The sequence below is a fragment of the Halichoeres trimaculatus genome, unplaced genomic scaffold (genome assembly GCF_033239565.1).
Source record: "Halichoeres trimaculatus isolate MK-OKI-2021-1 unplaced genomic scaffold, fHalTri1.1 fHalTri1_scaffold_2, whole genome shotgun sequence".
NCBI lineage: Eukaryota > Metazoa > Chordata > Actinopteri > Labriformes > Labridae > Halichoeres > Halichoeres trimaculatus.
The window spans coordinates 32,016,887-32,036,121 of record NW_027437180.1 but is presented as its reverse complement, the minus strand read 5'-3'; the positions used below and the strand labels follow the sequence as shown (position 1 = coordinate 32,036,121).

At 40.5% G+C, this 19,235-nt stretch overlaps 1 protein-coding gene across 5 annotated transcripts in view; it reads right to left on the bottom strand.

Annotated features, from left to right (window-relative positions):
* Positions 1-19,235, bottom strand: part of tbc1d1 (TBC1 (tre-2/USP6, BUB2, cdc16) domain family, member 1) — a 57,853-nt gene that overhangs the window by 16,031 nt on the left and 22,587 nt on the right. For 3 of the 5 annotated variants that reach the window (XM_074695661.1, XM_074695652.1, XM_074695683.1), the window contains 13 exons: positions 18,153-18,743; positions 16,079-16,168; positions 15,880-15,984; positions 15,052-15,184; positions 13,915-14,006; positions 13,178-13,294; positions 12,883-13,008; positions 12,512-12,660; positions 12,052-12,309; positions 11,392-11,508; positions 11,008-11,121; positions 10,675-10,808; positions 2,619-2,819 (listed from right to left, as the gene is read on the bottom strand). In XM_074695661.1, coding sequence (XP_074551762.1) covers positions 2,619-2,819; positions 10,675-10,808; positions 11,008-11,121; positions 11,392-11,508; positions 12,052-12,309; positions 12,512-12,660; positions 12,883-13,008; positions 13,178-13,294; positions 13,915-14,006; positions 15,052-15,184; positions 15,880-15,984; positions 16,079-16,168; positions 18,153-18,743 — 2,227 coding nt within the window. Of the gene's footprint in view, positions 1-2,618; positions 2,820-10,674; positions 10,809-11,007; positions 11,122-11,391; positions 11,509-12,042; positions 12,310-12,511; positions 12,661-12,882; positions 13,009-13,177; positions 13,295-13,914; positions 14,007-15,051; positions 15,185-15,879; positions 15,985-16,078; positions 16,169-18,152; positions 18,744-19,235 lie in introns of all 5 variants that reach the window. The other 2 variants (XM_074695669.1, XM_074695675.1) reach the window with 2 other exon arrangements.

Sequence of the window (19,235 nt, the reverse complement as noted above, 5' to 3'; positions counted from 1 at the left end):
GAGTGACATCATCAATGTGGAGCAGGAAAGAGATAGTAGGCCTCTTCCTGATCTGACACTTTCCAGGAAAGAGTGTGCAGCTATCTGGGGGGGAATGATCCAAATATAAGTATATGCCTAAAATTTCGCTGACAAAAAGACGTAGAAATGAGATTGAGAGTATCAGAATGGGTTTTAGTGTTTTATGTGAGGCGCTATGTATCAAAGCTCAGCAGTGAAAGACGGGAAAGTCCTGGCAGTGACCTGGAATGTGAATTCTGAATAACAGAGGAAACAAAGTTGGATGGCCCGGCTGACACACCCAGAGTAAGAATAGATGCTGCTGGAGAGGCCGTGGCTCTGCTGTCTGTCTTATCAGCTGTCTCTGAACATGCAAAGCCTCATCCAGCAGGACGAGCACTTATTCTCTCCCCTCCATTCGCCTCCTGCTGCTCTCCATTTCTCTCCCTTTGTGTTGACTAAGAACTACGCCTCTGATAACAGACAAGACAGGAGACCCCACCCTGAAGCTGACAAAGATACCATACACACACTCACACACACACTCTCACAGCTGACCCATAAAGCAGGCAGCAGAGAGGGAGATAAATTGAGGAATGGAGGATAGGGATTTGATCTCCACCCAGACAGATAACGGACAGAGAGGTGGAGCGCAGCCTGTGGGAGCCATAAAACCAAACTAAAGAAAGAAACACTTGAGAAACACTCGAGATGTGTATTTAACTGTGTTTAGTGTGAGCACAGCATGAGTGTGCAACGCCACTGCCCGGTCTTGTTTGACTTACATAAATATTGACCCAATTTCTCACAATAAAGGGGAATCTGTTGAATACAGCATGAAGACAGTAATGTCTCGCTGTGTGATGGATGACGTGCTGTGTGTCTGTGAATTAATGGTTTGTTTACAGAGCAGGTAGTTAGGTAAGGGTGTGGTGCTTTCGCCTGGTGTGCGTTGATATGCGGCCAATTGGGTCAGAAACAAGGTGGTGCACCTGGCACACCCTAAGATATGATCTGCACACACACACACCTGTATATTATGTAAGCTGTACATTAATGGTCGGTCTAAATATTTGAAGGAGAAAAAAGAAAGGGGTGTGCGCTGAAGTGTATAATCTGTGTGTGTCTGTGCACATCTAGCACAGGCATGATGCCCAGAGGAAAGACTTGTTTGTCTCACTACTTGGCTTGAGGACAAATTGAATTCACGTGTCATTTAACAACTTTTCACAGGATGACAATGAAATGTAGTTATTTGTTGCTCTGTAGCGTGAAACGTGACAACAATCAAACTTGATAAACTCAGTCTGTAGCATAGTTTAGAGACCAGAGGGTGAGCAGACTATCTGTTTAGTGTTACTCACAGCCAGGTGTAACTTAGGGAATTCTTGTTATGTCCAGTGCTCATCTACTGACTCCAACCTCACCAAGCAGAGCTAACGTAACCTCACTCTTCATTTTATTGATAGACTCTCAAGTTTGAAAAGACCACTGCAGAATTACTGCTGACTGTGGGTTGGAATGGACATTATCACAAAAGGCTTAACCCATGTTTCTTCTGCTCTGACATTCTTTTTTTCAGTCTAGTGTTCACTATTATGACAAAATAAATCCATTAAATCTTTTTCTTCTCGAGAAATGACAGACCTTGCTTCTCACTGCCAAACTTTGATGGGGTCTAATGTCATCATAGGGACTTGCAGTCTACATGGCGTAAATAGATTTGTGTTCTCTCAGACAAAAAAAAAAAATCAGACTGGGGATACTGAGCAAAGCATCTATAAAACTTTTGTTGCTAGGTGCCACCCTGTTGGTTGTGGGTTATTACTTTGTATGGTTCATTTATTGGTCACGGACACCAAACTGGTTTTGTCTTCAGTGATATTTTTACTATTTTTACTAATTTTGCTCCTGTGTTTGTCTGGAGATCCTACATGTAACCATGGCTGCATTGTTTACATGTGAAATCAGCTGTTAGGAGTCTGTAGCATGTCAATGCTAACTGGTGCAAGGCCTGATGTTTTCCCACAAGGTGAGGAGAAGGAGGTGAGGACAACGTCTGGTTCTCAGGTGAGAGCTAAGAAGTGACGACATGGACCTGTCCTTCCATCCACTGTTATTGGGAACGTAAGATCTATCTCCAATAAGATGGATGAGCTAGCCATGCTAACCCAGAAACAGAGGGGATACCAGAAGGCAGAGTAGCATCATGCTATTCACTGACATGGCTAACGGAGCTAACAGTAGACACCAATTCCACATTGGAAGAGCTTCACCTGCTGTGAGCAGACAGGATCCAGGAGACAGAGACTGAACAGACTGAAGAAGCTCAGTCCTGGACCCTGTGGAGGTGGAGGCTGGCTGAACAGGAGAATGATGGACAAGCTGTCAGCATCTATTTTCTTATGGACCTTTTTGCACTTTCTATACACTTTCTTACTTTTGTTTTCATGATTGCTGCTGTGACCCCTCATTTCAATTTGTGGATTATGAACAGACAAATGTCTCAAAGAGAGACTACTTCAAGATCACTTGTAAAGTTCAAACTGGGCTTTTAGTCCTAAAAATGTATGAATGCATCTGAGTAAATGAGTGTCCATATGTGTGTGTAAATCTACCTTGTAGTTTTTGATTCTCTCGCTCCATCCTCTGCAAAAGGATCTGCTGCAGGATGGCCTTCCTCCACAGCTCCCTCAGCTCCTCTTTGCTCCTTTTTGTCGCCTCCTCCGGCACCACGGTTATAGACAAGTCCCCGACTCCTCCACCTCCAACCTGGCCAGCGCAAACTCGACCTGCATCTAGACAAGTCTCTCCTCGCTCTGAAAGAGACACATCACAATTCAATATGTTAGATCAGATGTGCTTTACAGGTGTTCACTACAGCAACACAATCAATACAAACCCTATAAGGAAACAAGTTACATTTTGATAAATAAAAAAATATAAAATTAAAAGGTAGATAGGTTTAATTGAATATTTTTTCAGAACCTGGTAAAAAAAAAGATTTTTTTTTTAAATGATATTTGCGTTTTAAACCATTCATACTATTTGGTACAACATCTCCAGTGAGTTAATTTAAAATCTCTCCGACACTCATACAAAAAAAAAAAAAAAAGCTAAACATAGATGTATTTGACACAGTTGGGTGCAATGCACACACAGTTAAAATAAATGTGTTTGTGTGACTCCACCCCAAAGTACAGGGTGGATCCCAAACCTCAAAATACCCAATGTTGTTTAGAGGACATAACAACCAGCCAGATAGCACTTGCTTTTCTTTCACTTCGTTGGAACATCACGATTCATCTTGGTAGCACACACACACACACACACACACACACACACACACACACACACACACACACACACACACACACACACACACACACACACACACACACACACAAACACACATACCTAAGCTTGGCTCCGGTATGTAAATTTGATGCCTATCTTTCTAAAATACTCTTCTGATGAAGCAGACACACATGAGATAAGTTACCTTTATTTTCCTGCAAAAGACATTCTCCAACTGACAGTGTGTGTGTAGTATGCACTTGTCACACACACACTCACACTCACACACAGTGACAATAGTGTTCTTTGTGCTGGATGAGGTGAGCATGTATGCCTTTGTGTCTGCATCAGGGAGACTTTCCAAGACATGCTGAAACCAGCAGAGTCACAACGCAAACATACGACTCTTTGAGAGAAGTGGAGACAAACCACGAGACGTATGACACAAAAACACAGACACACGGGGAAACAGTGAAATCATGTATGGAGTCATGTATGTGTTAAATAAACACTGACTGCTCCCCTGAATTAACAGAGTTAGCTTGTAGATGTGAGACATCAATGCACTGGCTCCGTGCTGTATGTGCCTCGTCTTCACGCTTAAACCTTCAGGCAAAAATAACCACACACATCGAGCGCACACACATACACGCCCTCTTGCATAAAGTGGCACGATCCACTCCCTGAGCAAACACTCCAACTTGGTCAAAACCAAGTCCCGGCACACACTCACATACAAAGCATGCAAAGTGGGTCAACAAGGCTGGCGCTCTCCTCTGGCGCTGTCTGTGTGTGGACTGTCAACATGACCTTGGGATACCGCCATCCCCTCCAACTCACACGCACACACACACAAAGTGTCACTCGACACACCCATGACCTCATGCGTATAAGCAGCACATACACACCCAACTCAACCCAATTTAGCCCTGTATTCAGTAACTCCAATGTTCATCACACTGACCTGCTTTAAGCCTAGATTCTGCTTTTATCTGTTTAGCTGTCCGTCAAAATAAACTTCTGGTGGAGTTCACGATGAAAGGGAACTTTGGTTCATAAAGAGGAGTAAAACAATAAATGCTGACTTCTCAGTGTTGCTTTTGCAAAAAGTAAACTAGCCAAGAAAGCAGCTAAATATACTATGTCTCATATTTTTAGCAGATGTTTAGATGAGTATGTGTATCAGCTGATCAGCACTTTAAAAATCTCCAGTTAATGGTATTCGTACAGCTGCCATTCTTAGCATAACTGAACTGCAAAGCTTTAATCCTTCATGTTTCTCCTTCTTGTTTTTGTTTTTTCACTCATTTCCTTGGACAAAGTCAATCTGTCAACCTGAGGTCAAATTCACCTGAAAGCTGCACACGTCACTCCGAATAAGTTGAATAAAGAAACATAATGAAGCAGCTTAGCAGTCCAAACAACCCTGGCATCACAGGACTTGTAACCAAACAGCCACCTCTGTTAGTTTTGGCGTGGCGTGCGTCACTGCAGGTGGATCCAACACCCCATGTTAGAATGTGCCATCGTTTGCTTTTCCGGATCAACGCCAAGGAATTTTATTTTTTTCCTCTGCCACTTTACTTCACAGGAGTTCACACTGCTGATCCCACCAGCTTTCAAAACAATATTTCACACAATAGACAGAAAATGTATGAGTTGCCGAGCTGTTTTTGTGTGCAGAAGGGGTCAAATGAGACATGTTCTGGATGTAATGCCACTTCCTCAACACGTACACATAAAAACAAAATCCAGAATGATCACGACGACATGAGACAAAAGAGCCGGTCTCTGACAAGCAGTGGCATCCAGTTAATGTCCATCAGTGTTGCTACGACAACAAATTCATTGGTAAATGTAAAACCAGACAGATTATGTCACCCTGATGGTATAACTCAGGGGTTCCCAAACTTTATTATGCCAAAGCCCCCTGAAACAGCACTTGCTCCTGGCCGGGGACCCCTTTTGGAAAAAGACAACTTTTCAAAATTTGTAAAGCAGGGTGTCCGCGAGGTCTTAAAAAGTATTAAAAGTTGATAAATCAATTTTGGGAAAATTAAGGCCCTTAAAAAGTATTAAAAAGTCTTGATTGTGGTTTTATGAGGTATTAAGTTTCATAAGTATTCAAGCTTTGACCCAAAAAATATCCATGAATATTTATTTTCCTCCTTGCAACTGTCCCCTGATCGGGACGTTCAACATTCAGTCGATACAGTTCTAAAATAGAATAGAATAGAAAAGAATAGAGTTACTGTATTGATCCCAAACTGGAAAATTGTTGTGTGAACAGCAGAAATCTATGGAGTCAGTAGGAAAATACAAAAATAAAAAAGAATAAAATAAAAAAAAAAAACATAAAGACTCTAGTTACAATAAAATACAACAATAAGGATTGTGAGCGGTTTAAACACCAGCTATAAATGAATGTCATTTCTAGTTTTTTAAAGAGAAATTAAATACAACATTAAAGCAAATCACACAATCTCCGGCACGTGTCTTAAATTCTAAGAATGATTTAATGATTTCTCATTTTCTTCAGCAAGTTCTTCAGCTGTTTCTTGTTGTGGGAGTGTTGATAAACCTGCCTTTAGTTTCATTTGTTCTTTCAAGCTTTATTCCTCCTTAGCTTACATCATTTCTGTAAAAATGTAAACTACGACTGTTAAAAAGTAGATGCCAAGAACAACTGAAATTTGCGATAAAGTCTTAAAACTTTTTTAAAGGTTTTTGAAAAAGTCTTAAAAAGGTATTGAAATCAACCTCAGGATTTTAGCATATACCCTGGTAAAGAAACTTTAAGAATTTATTTTCTAACTTTCTTCACTTTTCAATAATTATTAAATTTGTTTAAAATGGGAAATTGACAACAAAAAAGCTAGACTTACACAAGTAGGTTGTTACAAAAGGGAGAAGGCATTTCAGTGCTCTGTATGCCGAGGTGGGATACTCCTTTCTTACATGTAGTAAGTAATTAGACAGGGGAAGAGCTCAACTAAGAATTCAGAGTTCAATTAAGTTAGTACAATTGGGAACTTGAGAATCCGATGATTATGTCACTTTATGTGTTGTATGTTCAGGACAAATCAAAAAAATAATTAATTAATTAAAAAATAATAATTTTCTTTTCCCTCTAATCTTCTGAGGCCCCCCTGGTGCCTCCTGGTGGGCCCCCACTTTGAACGCCACTGGTATAACTAACGAAGTAGCATGAGTCGAGCAGAAATAGTGGCACAATTATTTATTGGAAAACCCAATAAACTGATTACGTTTTGTGCGATGCCTGCTAAGGTTGCTTTTTTAATGTGTGTGCCTGTTTAGAACGTGCAGATTGCTCAGGTTGTTGCTTTCAGCATTGGCTCAGGATGTGCTCAGAACATACGCCATGTCAGGTGCTTTTTTTCCAAGTGTCTGCAGAAACAATCCAATCAAATTCAAAATAATTTACTTATTTTTTTAACCTTTGTTTTACCAGGAATAATCGCATTGAGAAGCAAGATCTCTTTCACAAGGGAGTCCTGGCCAAGACAGCAGCACAAGAAAGTCTCACACAGAGGACAAGACAGAGACAATGGACAGAAATAAACCAACAATACAACAAGCTCATAAATTAGCAGCATTTTGCAGTAAAACAAGTTTACGGGCTCATAAGATGATCCTTGAACCTGGTTTTAAAATAGTCCAAGCTTACACGATTGTCCAGTTTCAGATGACCTTGTAGCTCAGACCAAGATGAAGGACCAAAAGAACTAAAAGCTATTTGACCAAAGGCAGAGAGAGTACGAAGAGCCACAAATTGAATCTGACTGTTTGGCCAAAGGTTCGACAACCTTAGGAGTCAATAAAAAACACAAAGAAGATGGCAGATCATTCAGAATGGCCTTATAAAGAAAGGTATACCAATGCTCCATTCTTCTGTTGTATGTATCAGCTCTCCACCAAAACATTAGCCAGACAAATAATACCGCTGATTTGATTAAGACAAATATGAGCGCCTGCTGCTTTTTGTCTGGTATAATTGTAAACTTCATCTTTTTAAGATTTTTTTTTAAGTATTTTAAAATTTTATGGATGAAACTATAGGCTGAATAACAAACAGCTGCAACATTAGACAATTTTAGAACTAATCATTACCTACAACCCAAATTTGTTTCAGATCAAGGCATACTTAATGTGTCGCTGCAAAGTCTGCGCTGGGCTACAAAGACTCAAAAACACTTCTCTTAAATCTAAATTCAAACACTGTAATAAAGTGTCATGGAAACAACTTCCTTGTTGCTTTGTATGTACATGTTTTCATGTAGTCCCTTAAGGAGTTTTACCTTTACTTTTTCTGTTTGCTGAGGAGTAACAGCATGACCAACCCAACTATCTCAACTGTCAACACTTGTTCTGTCAGACACACACGCGGCACATATAATTAACAAAATGCAAGATCTAAGGACGAGCAAGCACATGCATGATTCCCACGTCTGTACAGGCACACACACTTTGGTGTGTGCATGTTCTGAGAAAAAGACAAGTGATTGATGTCGCTTTAAAGCAATATTCTGTAGAGTACATTTTTAATTTGTGTTCTTTATACTTTTAGAACACTTGTCAGGGCTGTCAATCTCCAGGCAGACCTACAACTTTCTCAATCTCTAGGCCGGTGGCACTTTCTTTGAATTTACGTGTCTTGGCTGGCAGACATAAAAACTGATACTATCAGCGAGTCATGTTAGCTCACTCAGTAAGACAGAGCTGGAAAACAAACATTACATGCCACCAGAGCGCATGTGTCCATCAGTCAAAGTAAATGCTATCTTTAAGGCTGTTGAGACACTCTTCAAAGGGAGGCCAGCGCCCTTTAGCCTGAACCTGATCTTTCAAGCTACGCCTTGTATAGTTTCATCAATCAGAGAAAGAACCTAAAATGCAAACAAAACTCTTAAGAAATATGACAGATGACTTAATCTGTTATGATCTGGCCTTTTATGAGGAAAGTGTAGGAGGTAAGGTAAGCGCCAAAATTGGTGCTTTTGGTTTACAAGGCAAAAAATAAATAAAAAATGCAGCACTTCAAAACTAGGACCAACAATGATTGCACAGATGTAAATATCTGTATATTTAAGATCAGTCTGAGGAGGAAAAAGCTGAACAAAAGTAAAATGATCAACCCTTTTTCCTTCCTCTCAAGGAAAAGAGTGACACTGAGTGGGAAGACTTTGCCACTGCACCCTGTCTACATTGTTTGAGACCTGGCATAGCCGCTTGTCACAGCACAGCTGACGTAAAGCACGCAAGGTGTTCTGCCAATGCTCTGTCTCTGTCATGACCCTGTTAGCATACATTCACCCAGAAGAACATGTGTGTTTACACAAGTGTCCTGACCGCCAGGTGCCCTCTGCCTCTGTTGAATTTTACCACTGGAGCGTGTAAAGCAATCCAGGAGTACAGATCAAAGCTCCTGGATGCACACAGACCAGACACGCTAATGCTCAGGTACTTTGGTTGCTTAATGCCAGTGGTTCTCAACCTGTGGGTCACAACACCCAAAGGGATCACTGGTAAAAGATTTGAGACTACATATCAAAAATGACAAATCTTCAGCTGGAGGGTAGTTTTCACACAAAACCAGCTCTACAGGGAACATTTTTCCTATATGAGCTGTTCCTCATTAGCAGTGTGTTTGTGACAGTGTCACCAAAAGAGAACAATTAATTTAATGAGTGAAGTATTACAATGAATGAAATTAGTAAAGGATCGATTAATGAAATGAAGGGAAAGTTTTCTTTTTGATATTATTAAATCCCTACAAAAAATGGATAGATAGGTAGGGATGGGAATTGATAAGATTTTGTCAATACCGATGCCCTTATTGATCTGATTCTTTAACGCTTCCCTTATCAATTCCTGTTGTGAATTTTCTTCGTACAAAAAGTGGCTTTACAGGTTTTCTGTGTCAACAACATTTAATTGAGTTTATACTGTTAGTGAATAAAATGTAATTGGTCCCTGAGTCTGGATATTTCTGGGCATAATTATAAAGACACGGGTTAAAATTGCACACAATGTGATGTTGATATACTGTGTTTTAATCTATTGATAATTCAAGTAAGCCATCTAGTGTCTCAAAGTGGTTATAGCAATGGTTTAAGTTGGTTGGAAGCTTTCCGTAGTTATGAAGTCAGCCATGAGCCTTTCAATAGCCTGTTAGCTTTTGACATTTGAAATTCTAAGTATCTTTTACAAAGAGTTGATGTGATATGTTTCTGTGATGAAAGTTGAAATTGTATTCTGAAGCTAAAGTAAAACTGATGTATGCTAACTGCTAGCATATCAATACAGTTTCCCATATACGTTAGCATCAAGCTTGCACTATATTGTTCAGTAAAACTTTAAGCTGAAAATCCTAAATCTATAAGGGAATTGATAAGGGAATCGTTAAGCACAAAGGCTAATGATATGGATCGATTGAAACATTTCTTACGAATTCTCAACAGAACAGGAACCGGTTTTTGATTCCCATCCCTAAAGAAAGGTTATTGGGTACCTGCTGTCATGTTGTTTGTCCTGGTTTATGTCTAAAAAATGAAAACTTAAAGACGAGATAATAAAAGGAGGACGTGGCGTCAAGGAAAAGGCGGACAGGACACAGTTCAACTCCCCTTGGATTCTGTCTCTGGGACCAGGAGTGGGCGCCAGGAGCTGAAGGGTTTTGCTTTGGAATTAATTTCCCAGGATTGGGTGAGATCGTCTTTATTTTGTCACCTTTTTCCTGGTTTACCGGTGTTTTTGTTGATCGAACAAGTATTTTTGTTTGTTAGGCATTTTTTTTCCCATGTGGGTCTATCTTTTGTTTCCTAGTGGAGATTTATGTTGTTTTTCATTGGGTGTGACGACACAAAACTGAGCGAAAAACAATTTAGAAGAGCTTATAAAAGGTCAAGTGGGTTAATTGTTTTGGCTGTCATTTACTTTGGACTGTCATTACACGCGGGGTGCCTAGGGGAAAGATTGATTAGGTATTGATTAAATGGGAAACCTTTTGATTTTAACAGAGTCTCTGGGAGACTCACTGGTTGCATTTGTTAAATAATATTATTTTTGATTATTAAAATTTCTCCTTGCTGTCAGGGTTTTCGAGTTTTCCTTAAAGTTTCCCCCTTGAGTGTTTTTAAACGCTGAATTGAGAAAGGTCGTTGTTACATGTTGGCTGTGTGAGTTATAGCTGTCAAACATATCTTAATAAATCTTATCCAAACAAGGCCATAAACTATTAATGAAATATCAGAGAACAAAGACGTGATGGTGGGGGAGCTGCATTCAGGTGCAGTGGCAGACCTGCAATATGAAAAGAGTTAGAGATGCATAGATACAAGCTTGGCTCATTCCTACCGATGGTTTCTGTGCTCTTCTGAGGTGTAGCAACCCGTAGGAAGATCTGCTGCCGCCATGAGTGGCGGTGGCCACGTAATGGACTTTCTCCCACCTCACAGTCTCTACTTGGTGTGGACAGAGCTGCAACATCCCTGAAGTAGACACACACAGGTATTATTATATACTTTGTGATTAACACTTGGTAGGTAGCAGTGCACACAACTGCATATATCAAAAACCTGAAAGACAATTAAACCACCACCACACACTCTGATTTATCAAAGAAGCAGCATTGTTACGACAATGTTGCAAGATAAACATGGACTTTACTCTGTGTACATTAGTGTGTACCTGCTCTTTGGCTCAGGTAAATCATTCTCTTGGACCGGAGCCAGAAATGGGAATTTCAGAAAATTAGGAACAGAAGAAGAGGAGTGGAGGCGAGCTCGCAGACCTCCAAGTGGACTGAGGTGGAGAGATGGGATGAAAAAATGTTGCAGAAAATAAGTGAGAGGAGAAATAAAAGCTCAGTTCAAACAGAGAGACACAAAAGGCTTCTGATCCAGATCAACATCAGCAGAGAGATGTGACTGTGAGCACTCAGTAAAAAGTTCAACTTTTAGCTGGATTATTATTCTAATGGTCATCTTAGAGTGTTAATGTTTCTCTGTCTGAACATAAAACATGAAACGAGGAACAGATGTGTGAACAGGAAAGTCAATGCAGGACTCTCACCCTCTTTTATTGAGCCGGGCTCCTGCAGAAGGTGAGGAAGGAGGATGAGTGAGAGGAGGAGAGAGGGATGCAGGGCAGTGAGGAACAGGAGGAGGAGCAGAGTCGGTTTGGGCATGTCTGAGAAATGGCAGAAATACAGAAAGTGAGAGCAAAGAGAGAAGATGTGAAGAAAAACAAAAAAACACAGACAGAGAATATGAAGGCTGGAAATGTTTAGAAAGAGCACATGAAAGTGAGAAAAGACACTTCAATTTTGCAGTCCATTAAAGGAGATACAACAAGACACAGGAATGTGTTTGTGGTTTTTGCCTTTAAAGTGGGAAAAAATATTTTGAGCACAGGTTTTTTTTCCTGTTGTGACTCGAAATAAGGAAAAAAAATAACTATTAAACTTAGTGTTCTGTAAAAAAACATGTAAGGACAAAACATTTGTACAAACCACCAAGATTTTTCAGCACCAAACTTGTAATGTCTAACTTATTTGCTGCCAACTCAAGTGCTTTGCTTGAGTGAGCAGACAAAACATCAAGACTTAAGCAGTCCCTCCTTGAGGCTACAAATATAACTGCAAGACATATAAAATAACATTAGTCCCTTACCTTTATTTTTAACTGTTATAGAATCAAATCAAACTAAATTATAAACACACACTTTCCGTACTTGCTCTGGTGTGGAGTGTCGGTGCTGACGGAGTAGTGTCGTACAAGTTTTGGCTTTGTGGTGGCAGAAAGGTCCTGTGGAGAGTGATTTAGCGTGTGCAATGGTGAGTACTCTGCCGAGGATGGGGTAGGGGAGTGGCTGAAGGTGCTCGCCCGTCTGCGGAAACCCTGTGGCTGAGTGTCAGCGGAGGAGGAGGAACGGGGGGACAAGCGGGGAGAGGAGTCGAGGCGCTTCAGGTCACCTGTTGAGTTGTGGCACCTAAACATAAAAAGATGAATTAGTGAGGGGGAAACAGACGGGGTGTTGGATTCCGGTAGCTTCTTGTCAAGATTGTTCCAGTTTCAGCTCCAGCTGTGTTGTTCTTGTAGTAAAATAAACAAGCTCGTCTGACCTTTATCCTCTGTCTGCTCTGTCTGCTCTGGCCCCAAACATGACTCAGAGTATAAGCTTGTGTTTTTACCTGAGTGGGCTGGTGGGTTGCAGGTGGGTGGAGGAACCCAGGGAGTCATCGAGGCTGTACTGCTCTGGGCTGTTGATGGCCATAGAAACAGAGGAGCTGCTGTCACTCCCAACACTGTTGTCCCTTTGAGCTCTGGCTTTGTTGCTCCCCTGCCAAAAACACCCACACACTGAGTTTAAATTCTGGATTTTGGTTTTCACAAGATCAAAAACCAGGACAGAACCTTGGGGAAATTACAAGAGCAATGATGAAGAGAACACTAATTACACAAATAATCCTGTTTTTCTTCTCTGCTGCATCACTGAAATACTTATAACGGTGTGTCCTTGAGCATTACTGGAGACAAACCAAACTAAAAAAAGGATTGATACCTTCCAGATCCCCTCCAGGGACTCAGTGAGGGAGCGTTTGGCTCGGCTTTTGAACTGCTCAAGTCGCTGTCGACTGCTGCTCTGCTGCTGAGCCTCCACTGAGACTGGAGCTGTCTCCTCACTCACCTACATACACACAGAAACAGATATAAAAACAGTTTGTAATAAGGAATACTTTATTTCAACATTTTTTTACATTATGAATGAGTCTGCTGTTTAACAGTTAAGAGAATGTGGGACATCAGTTGAAATCTGGTGCTGGGTTTGGTGGTGAAGAATGATGTGTGACAGTAACCTGTTTTCCGTCTCCGGACAGAGTGTGCTGATGGCTTCTCTGTCTCTCCTCATACAGACTCCTCAAAGAGGACATCACCAACTCATTCTCTTCCTGATCGCTCTTAGGACGGGCCCTCTAAAACACACAGATATAAAACAGACACAGCTTCTTTTGTCTGTTCAGCCCTTGTCAAACAAACGATGCACAATGAGTAGGAAACAAATGTTGAAATTTAAATCAGGGTCAGATGACATGAATCCACATAAAATAAAACAGATTCCCAAATTGCTCAGCAGTGATAAAAGAAAGAGGTTTCCTAAGATTATTTGCTTTCTGAGTTTAAAAGATTTTTCATGATCAATCAAAGTAAATCAGCGGTCATGAACAAACACTCGTTCATTACTGCAGTGGAGTTGCAGTTCAGCAACATCACCACCAGCTGTCAGTAGAGTCTGAAAGAAGCATGAACCGCTGTGAGAGAACAATAATGTGCATTGTTTGTCAGATAAACAAACATTTGTTTTTGAAGTTATGTGGATTGGTGTTACCAAAGTCAATAATAGGATGTGTGTATCATACGGATCAGTACATCACTGTAAATCACCTCAGAACTTGAGGTTCTGCTGAGTTTCAGTCATGCTCAGCTTTGTATAAATTGCAGACAGACTGGTTTGTCTCCATCTGCAGTCACCTCTAAAGAAACTTAAAGAATCCACCACATTGCCTAAGATACACCAACAGAGCAGATACTTTACCATAGTGTTTTCAAACACTGAAGCTTGCTCCTGGTTGTCCAGAGTGGCCAAGTGTCGCTGAAGCTCCAGTTTGATTTTAGACGGATGAAGCCCTGAGAGAAAAGTATCAGACGGTGTAAGCTCATATCGATGCACCATGTTTAACTCCTTGGATTTCTGACCCCTAGCCTTTCATTTAACAGATAAGGACAGAATTCATTTGCCATTGGTCCTAAAAGTATAGCATCCATCTGGTTTACAAATCCTTAACAATTTCAAGTTTTGCTTTTGCTCATTGGCTTTTAACTTATCAAGTTTGTAGCCATGTATGAGACAACTTGACACAATTTTCTGACTCCAAGTGTTCATTTGAGTGAGTTGTTAGGAGGCTGAACTTTGTGAAGACAATTGTCATGTTTTGAAAGACCCGGGTTTTGAGTTTGAGCCTTTTGTTTGTCGGTCTCTCTGACTTATTTGGTTGGCAAAATCTGAAACGTTCTTTTTGTGGTTTGTGTTTCATATGTGTGGTGTACAGAGGAGTCAAAAGTATTCACATTCATTACTCAAGTAGAAATATAGATAATAGGGTTTAATGTGACTTTTTTAGATGGTGAAGTATCAACTCAAGCTTTTTACAAAAGTAAAAGTGTAAAAGTTCCGGTTTCAAAACTACTTAAAATATGAAGTTAGGCTGCCACAGGGGCATATAGTTCATATAGCTCATCCTCCCTCTTGAGTCATCTTCATACTATGCTACATACGTCTGTTATGTCCTTGCTGAAGTGCAGCGTGATATGTGTCATGTGCAGGTGTGATGGTTGGCTTACAAACCAATAGAGTGTTGGAGTGGTATTACGTTTATACATCTCATCCATCCACAATCAAATTCACTCTTTCCTGATAGCACAATTACATCAATTTTAAGGATATGATAGTATAGATACACAAAATTTTTACTCAAGTAAGGTAAAGAAGTATTTTTACTTAGTTACTGACACCTCTGGTGGTGTATGATACAAGCTGCTTCCTTAGGGGAAATGTGAGTAGTAAAGAAGAAAGTCAATTCTTTCTCCATGAACAAAACCATCATCTGACATAGAGCTGAGCTGAACCTCCACAAAGTGAACTCCTCCATGGGAGGCCAGGACAGTTCCTCACCTTCTATCCTCTCACACAGTCTGTGGAGCTGCTGCATGGGGCAGCTTTCACATTGCTGGCTCTGGGTCTTTGCATTTTGCTGCAGCGCTGCCACAGAGAAAGCCTGCTTCAAGGTCAGCATGATCTCATCCACCTACAGGAGATAAAGACAAGACGTGATCGATGTTATTTCCAATAATGATTACCTTTCCAAAATCTCAAATGTCAGTACACTTTTGCTTAACATTGCATGCTCACTAATACATAAAACAACTGTCATGTATTATAGATGTATAATTATCATTCTGGATATCTGGAGCTTAGTTAAAAACTTCCAGAAATGAAAGTGTGTTTCAAAGTTCCTAGTTTACCGTAGAATAACTGATGCAACACCACCACTTTTTCTTACTTCTTTTAAGAATGCAGGTATTATTTATCGTGTACGAGCTAATCCCTCTGCATCATTAACTGGAAGCTGTGCAGCCAAACTCTTAATCAAACTGACAGCCCATTTGTCAATCCATGACTCAGTGTAGCACAGATCCAATGAGTCAGAGTTCTCAAAAAATGTGCAAAAATGAACCCTGATTAATAGAAAACAACATAATTGGGGGAAAACTTGAGCCTTGGGGAATGTGACAATCCAGTTCATGTGTGGGCTGATCAAGTGCTTACAGTGAGCTGGATGTACTGGTATGGATATAAAAGCTCAACTCTGCATTATATGTACACAAGAGTCTGGATGTGATGATAAATGTGAAAGCGTGAACAAGATGTACCAAAAGAACATGTGGACATAAAACGATACACTGATAAGTTGTTGTGTTCTCAACAGATCCTGTCTCTTACCAGTGATTCATCAGTGCACTGGAAGACATAGCAGACAAAGTGGCAGCTCCCTCCTTCAACTGTCTCCCTACAGATGAAGCCAAAGTGATCCACATGATGAATACCCTAGAAAGAAAAAAAATAGTTGGTTTTTGGGACTCCAAATGATCAAATGTAACACAAAAACCTGACAGACAGGTTTAAATGTGAAGCTTCATACCTGTGAGCAGAAGGAGATTTCTCTGAAACTCTTTTCTATGGCAACTTTCTTAGTGTCTGGACTGACCAAGAAGATCTGCGATCTGCCCACCTAAAACAAACAAACAAACACAGACAAAAGCTTTGGTTTTTGTTTTAAATACAGGGACTGATCATCGATCTTGTGCCACATGTCAAACAAGTAGTTCCATTTCCTCTGTTCTCAAAAAGTACCAGTTATTTTAGGCTAGTTCCACGTTATGGGATATCCCCGTTCATTCCTCAACAAGTGAATGTGAGTCACCATCACTGGTGAACCTCAAAATAGGATAAAAAAATAAAGAAGTGGTCATATATCCGTTATTGTTCATCTCTTCAAAGTCAAATCATGACTACTCTGACTGCGAACATGTTTCCCTTCATGATATCAAATATAAATCACACAATCTGCCAATTCCTGGAGGGAAAGAGGGATTTTTCACAAACATTAAGGAGGGGATGTCACAGAGGAGAAATCATCAGCTCAGTGTAGCAGCATGAGCAGCAGAATGTGTTATCAGTGTCAATAACAAGTCTTTATTTGCTGGGCAAAGCAGATATAGGCCCCGGTGGTTCCTGTGCTGGTGGGTCACCACTTCCTGTCTGGGTGACAAACAGGAAATCTCCTGTTGGCAGGGGGGTCACTGAGGTCAGATTGAGGTGAATCAGGGAAGCGTGACTGAGCTCACTTTAAGCAGCAGTCAGCATTTGCTCTTGTTGAGTCATTAGGGGGGTTTAAATCTTTGCCTCCCTTTTGTCCTCCCTCTGTCTGTCCATTATGAGTAACTGTGCATGAGAAACTTGGTATTTGGGGGAATCTGACATTGCAGTACGAAAAAAATCAGTCAGACAACTGCAGCTGGTTCAGAACCCTGCTGCTCGAGTCGTCACGAAGACCAAGAAAATGGATCACATCAGTCTAGTTCTGAGGTCTTTACACTGGCTTCCTGTTTGTAAGAGGATAGAGTTTAAAACACTCCTGTTGATTTACAAAGCTCTGAATGGACTAGGGCCAAAATACATCAATGATCTTTTGATCCCGTATGAACCACCAAGACCACTTAGGTCTTCTGGATCAGGTCTGCTTTCAGTCCCCAGAGTCAGAACTAAACATGGACAGGCAGCATTCAGCTTCTATGCTCCAAATATCTGGAACAAACTGCCAGAAATCATCAGGTCTGCTGAAACTCTTAGCTCATTTAAATCCAGGTTGAAGACCCACCTTTTTACAGCTGCCTTTTATTAGAGCATTTTAACAAATCCTTTTAATATCTTGTCTTAAATTCTGCACTGCAAATTTTATCTTAAAATCTGATTTTCAAATCTGTTTTAAAATCTATTTTAATCTTTTATTTGTTTGTTTTTTTTTAATGTTGTTTTGTTTTATTTTATCTTTTTAATTAACCTCCTTTTTAATTGAATTTTAATTGTTTTCTATAATTTGTTCTGCCTGTAAAGCACTTTGAATTGCCATGCTGAAATGTGCTATATAAATAAACTTGCCTTGCCTTGCCTACGAAGTTCATGCAAAGATAGGCGCTATGGGGGATCTAAAACAACCCAGAAAAGACCACCCAAACTTAAAACATTATGTTCTGTAAGTTCTTTTTTTGAGTTTCTCCTTTGTCTGGAGAAGATAGAACAGTGAATTGATCAGCAATCTCGGGGGTGATGTGCGGAAAAGGAATCGCAGGTTGGAATTGAACTTGGACACCCTGTAAGTGGGCTCGCAGTCTAACCACAACGCCAATATATATATTTTTTTGCAAAGACATAGTTATCACCAAAAACCGAGATAAAATCAAGATAGAAACAACAGAACAGTAATCGTCCTTTCTCTGATTATCTCTTTGCTTTTGTTCAACATATGGTCATAGCAGAATTCATTTCTATCCTCTACATTTACAGCAAATAAAAATCCTTAACAGAGCTTTCATACTGTTTTTGAAGACTTGAAGAGCAAAACAAAGAGGCTGTGATGTGGAATTAAGAGCAGAAACCTTTAAAGCAGACATATTACATAGTACTGGATCTTGTTTGTGCTTGCGTGTCTATACCGTAAAAAGCATTGTCCTGTTCTCCTGCAGGCTGGTCGGCTGCACTCCAGCAGAGTGAACATGTGCGTCAGTAGTGTTGTTGTTGGAGATCTCCGGAGAGAGTCCATTTTCATCCAGCGCCTGCAGACAGGGAAAGCTGGGGTCTTTTTTAAACAGAACAGGACGCTTTCCTGTGGTTGGGCTCCCTGCTGCTTCATTTTTAACAACACCACTCCCAAGTCCGTTATACTGAACAGTCAATGCCTTCCTCAGCCCACCCACCAATCCCCCACTATCCCCCGGTTTTGCAGCCGTCCCTGAGCCGTGCAACTGGCTGAACTTCTCGATACACTCGTCAATAAGGGCAGGAGGGGCTTTCTTATGAGCAACGCTCACACGGCCACAGAAGAGCACCTCAAACTTCTTTGCAAAAGTTGTTGGAGACACGGCAGAGGTGGGGGCCACAGAGGTTGTTGATGTGGAGTGAGATGAAACACATTTTTCAGAGGGATCACGACCACCAGAGGAAGTTTTGCTGGAAATGTTGTTGATGTCATCGTTGCGTGCTGAGTTCTTGCCAGCTTGCCTTAACGTACTGATGATCTCAGGAACCTAGAGCGACAAGAAGAAGGAGAAGATCATTTGTAGTTACAGTAAGAACATACACTTTCATCACAACAGGATAAAAAGCTACTGTACAGTTGTAACAGTGAATACGGTCAGTCTGATGAGCAGAGAGGATCCCTTAGAATATCTTGTGCAGGTAAACCATAAGCTTCAACAACAATAAAACAACAATAAAACAACAGCACTGGAATTAAATGTAAAAGTATGTTTTTGTTTTGATCAGACTGTTTTAAAACATGGACACCACAACTGCTCTTCCAAAGTAATCTCTAACTTTTACAGCTCCTCTTGGTGACTGACTGCAATACAGGTCTGAAAGCCCTCAAAGGAACATAACATCTAAATCATGCTTTGTTTTACAACTCTGAGATCTTATCATGTAGGTCTCTGTGCAACGTTCTGCAATGTTCCTTCCAGGTCAGCAAAGCAAAAGAGGAACTCAGTGAGAAAATGAAACAAACACCAGTCATTGAACCT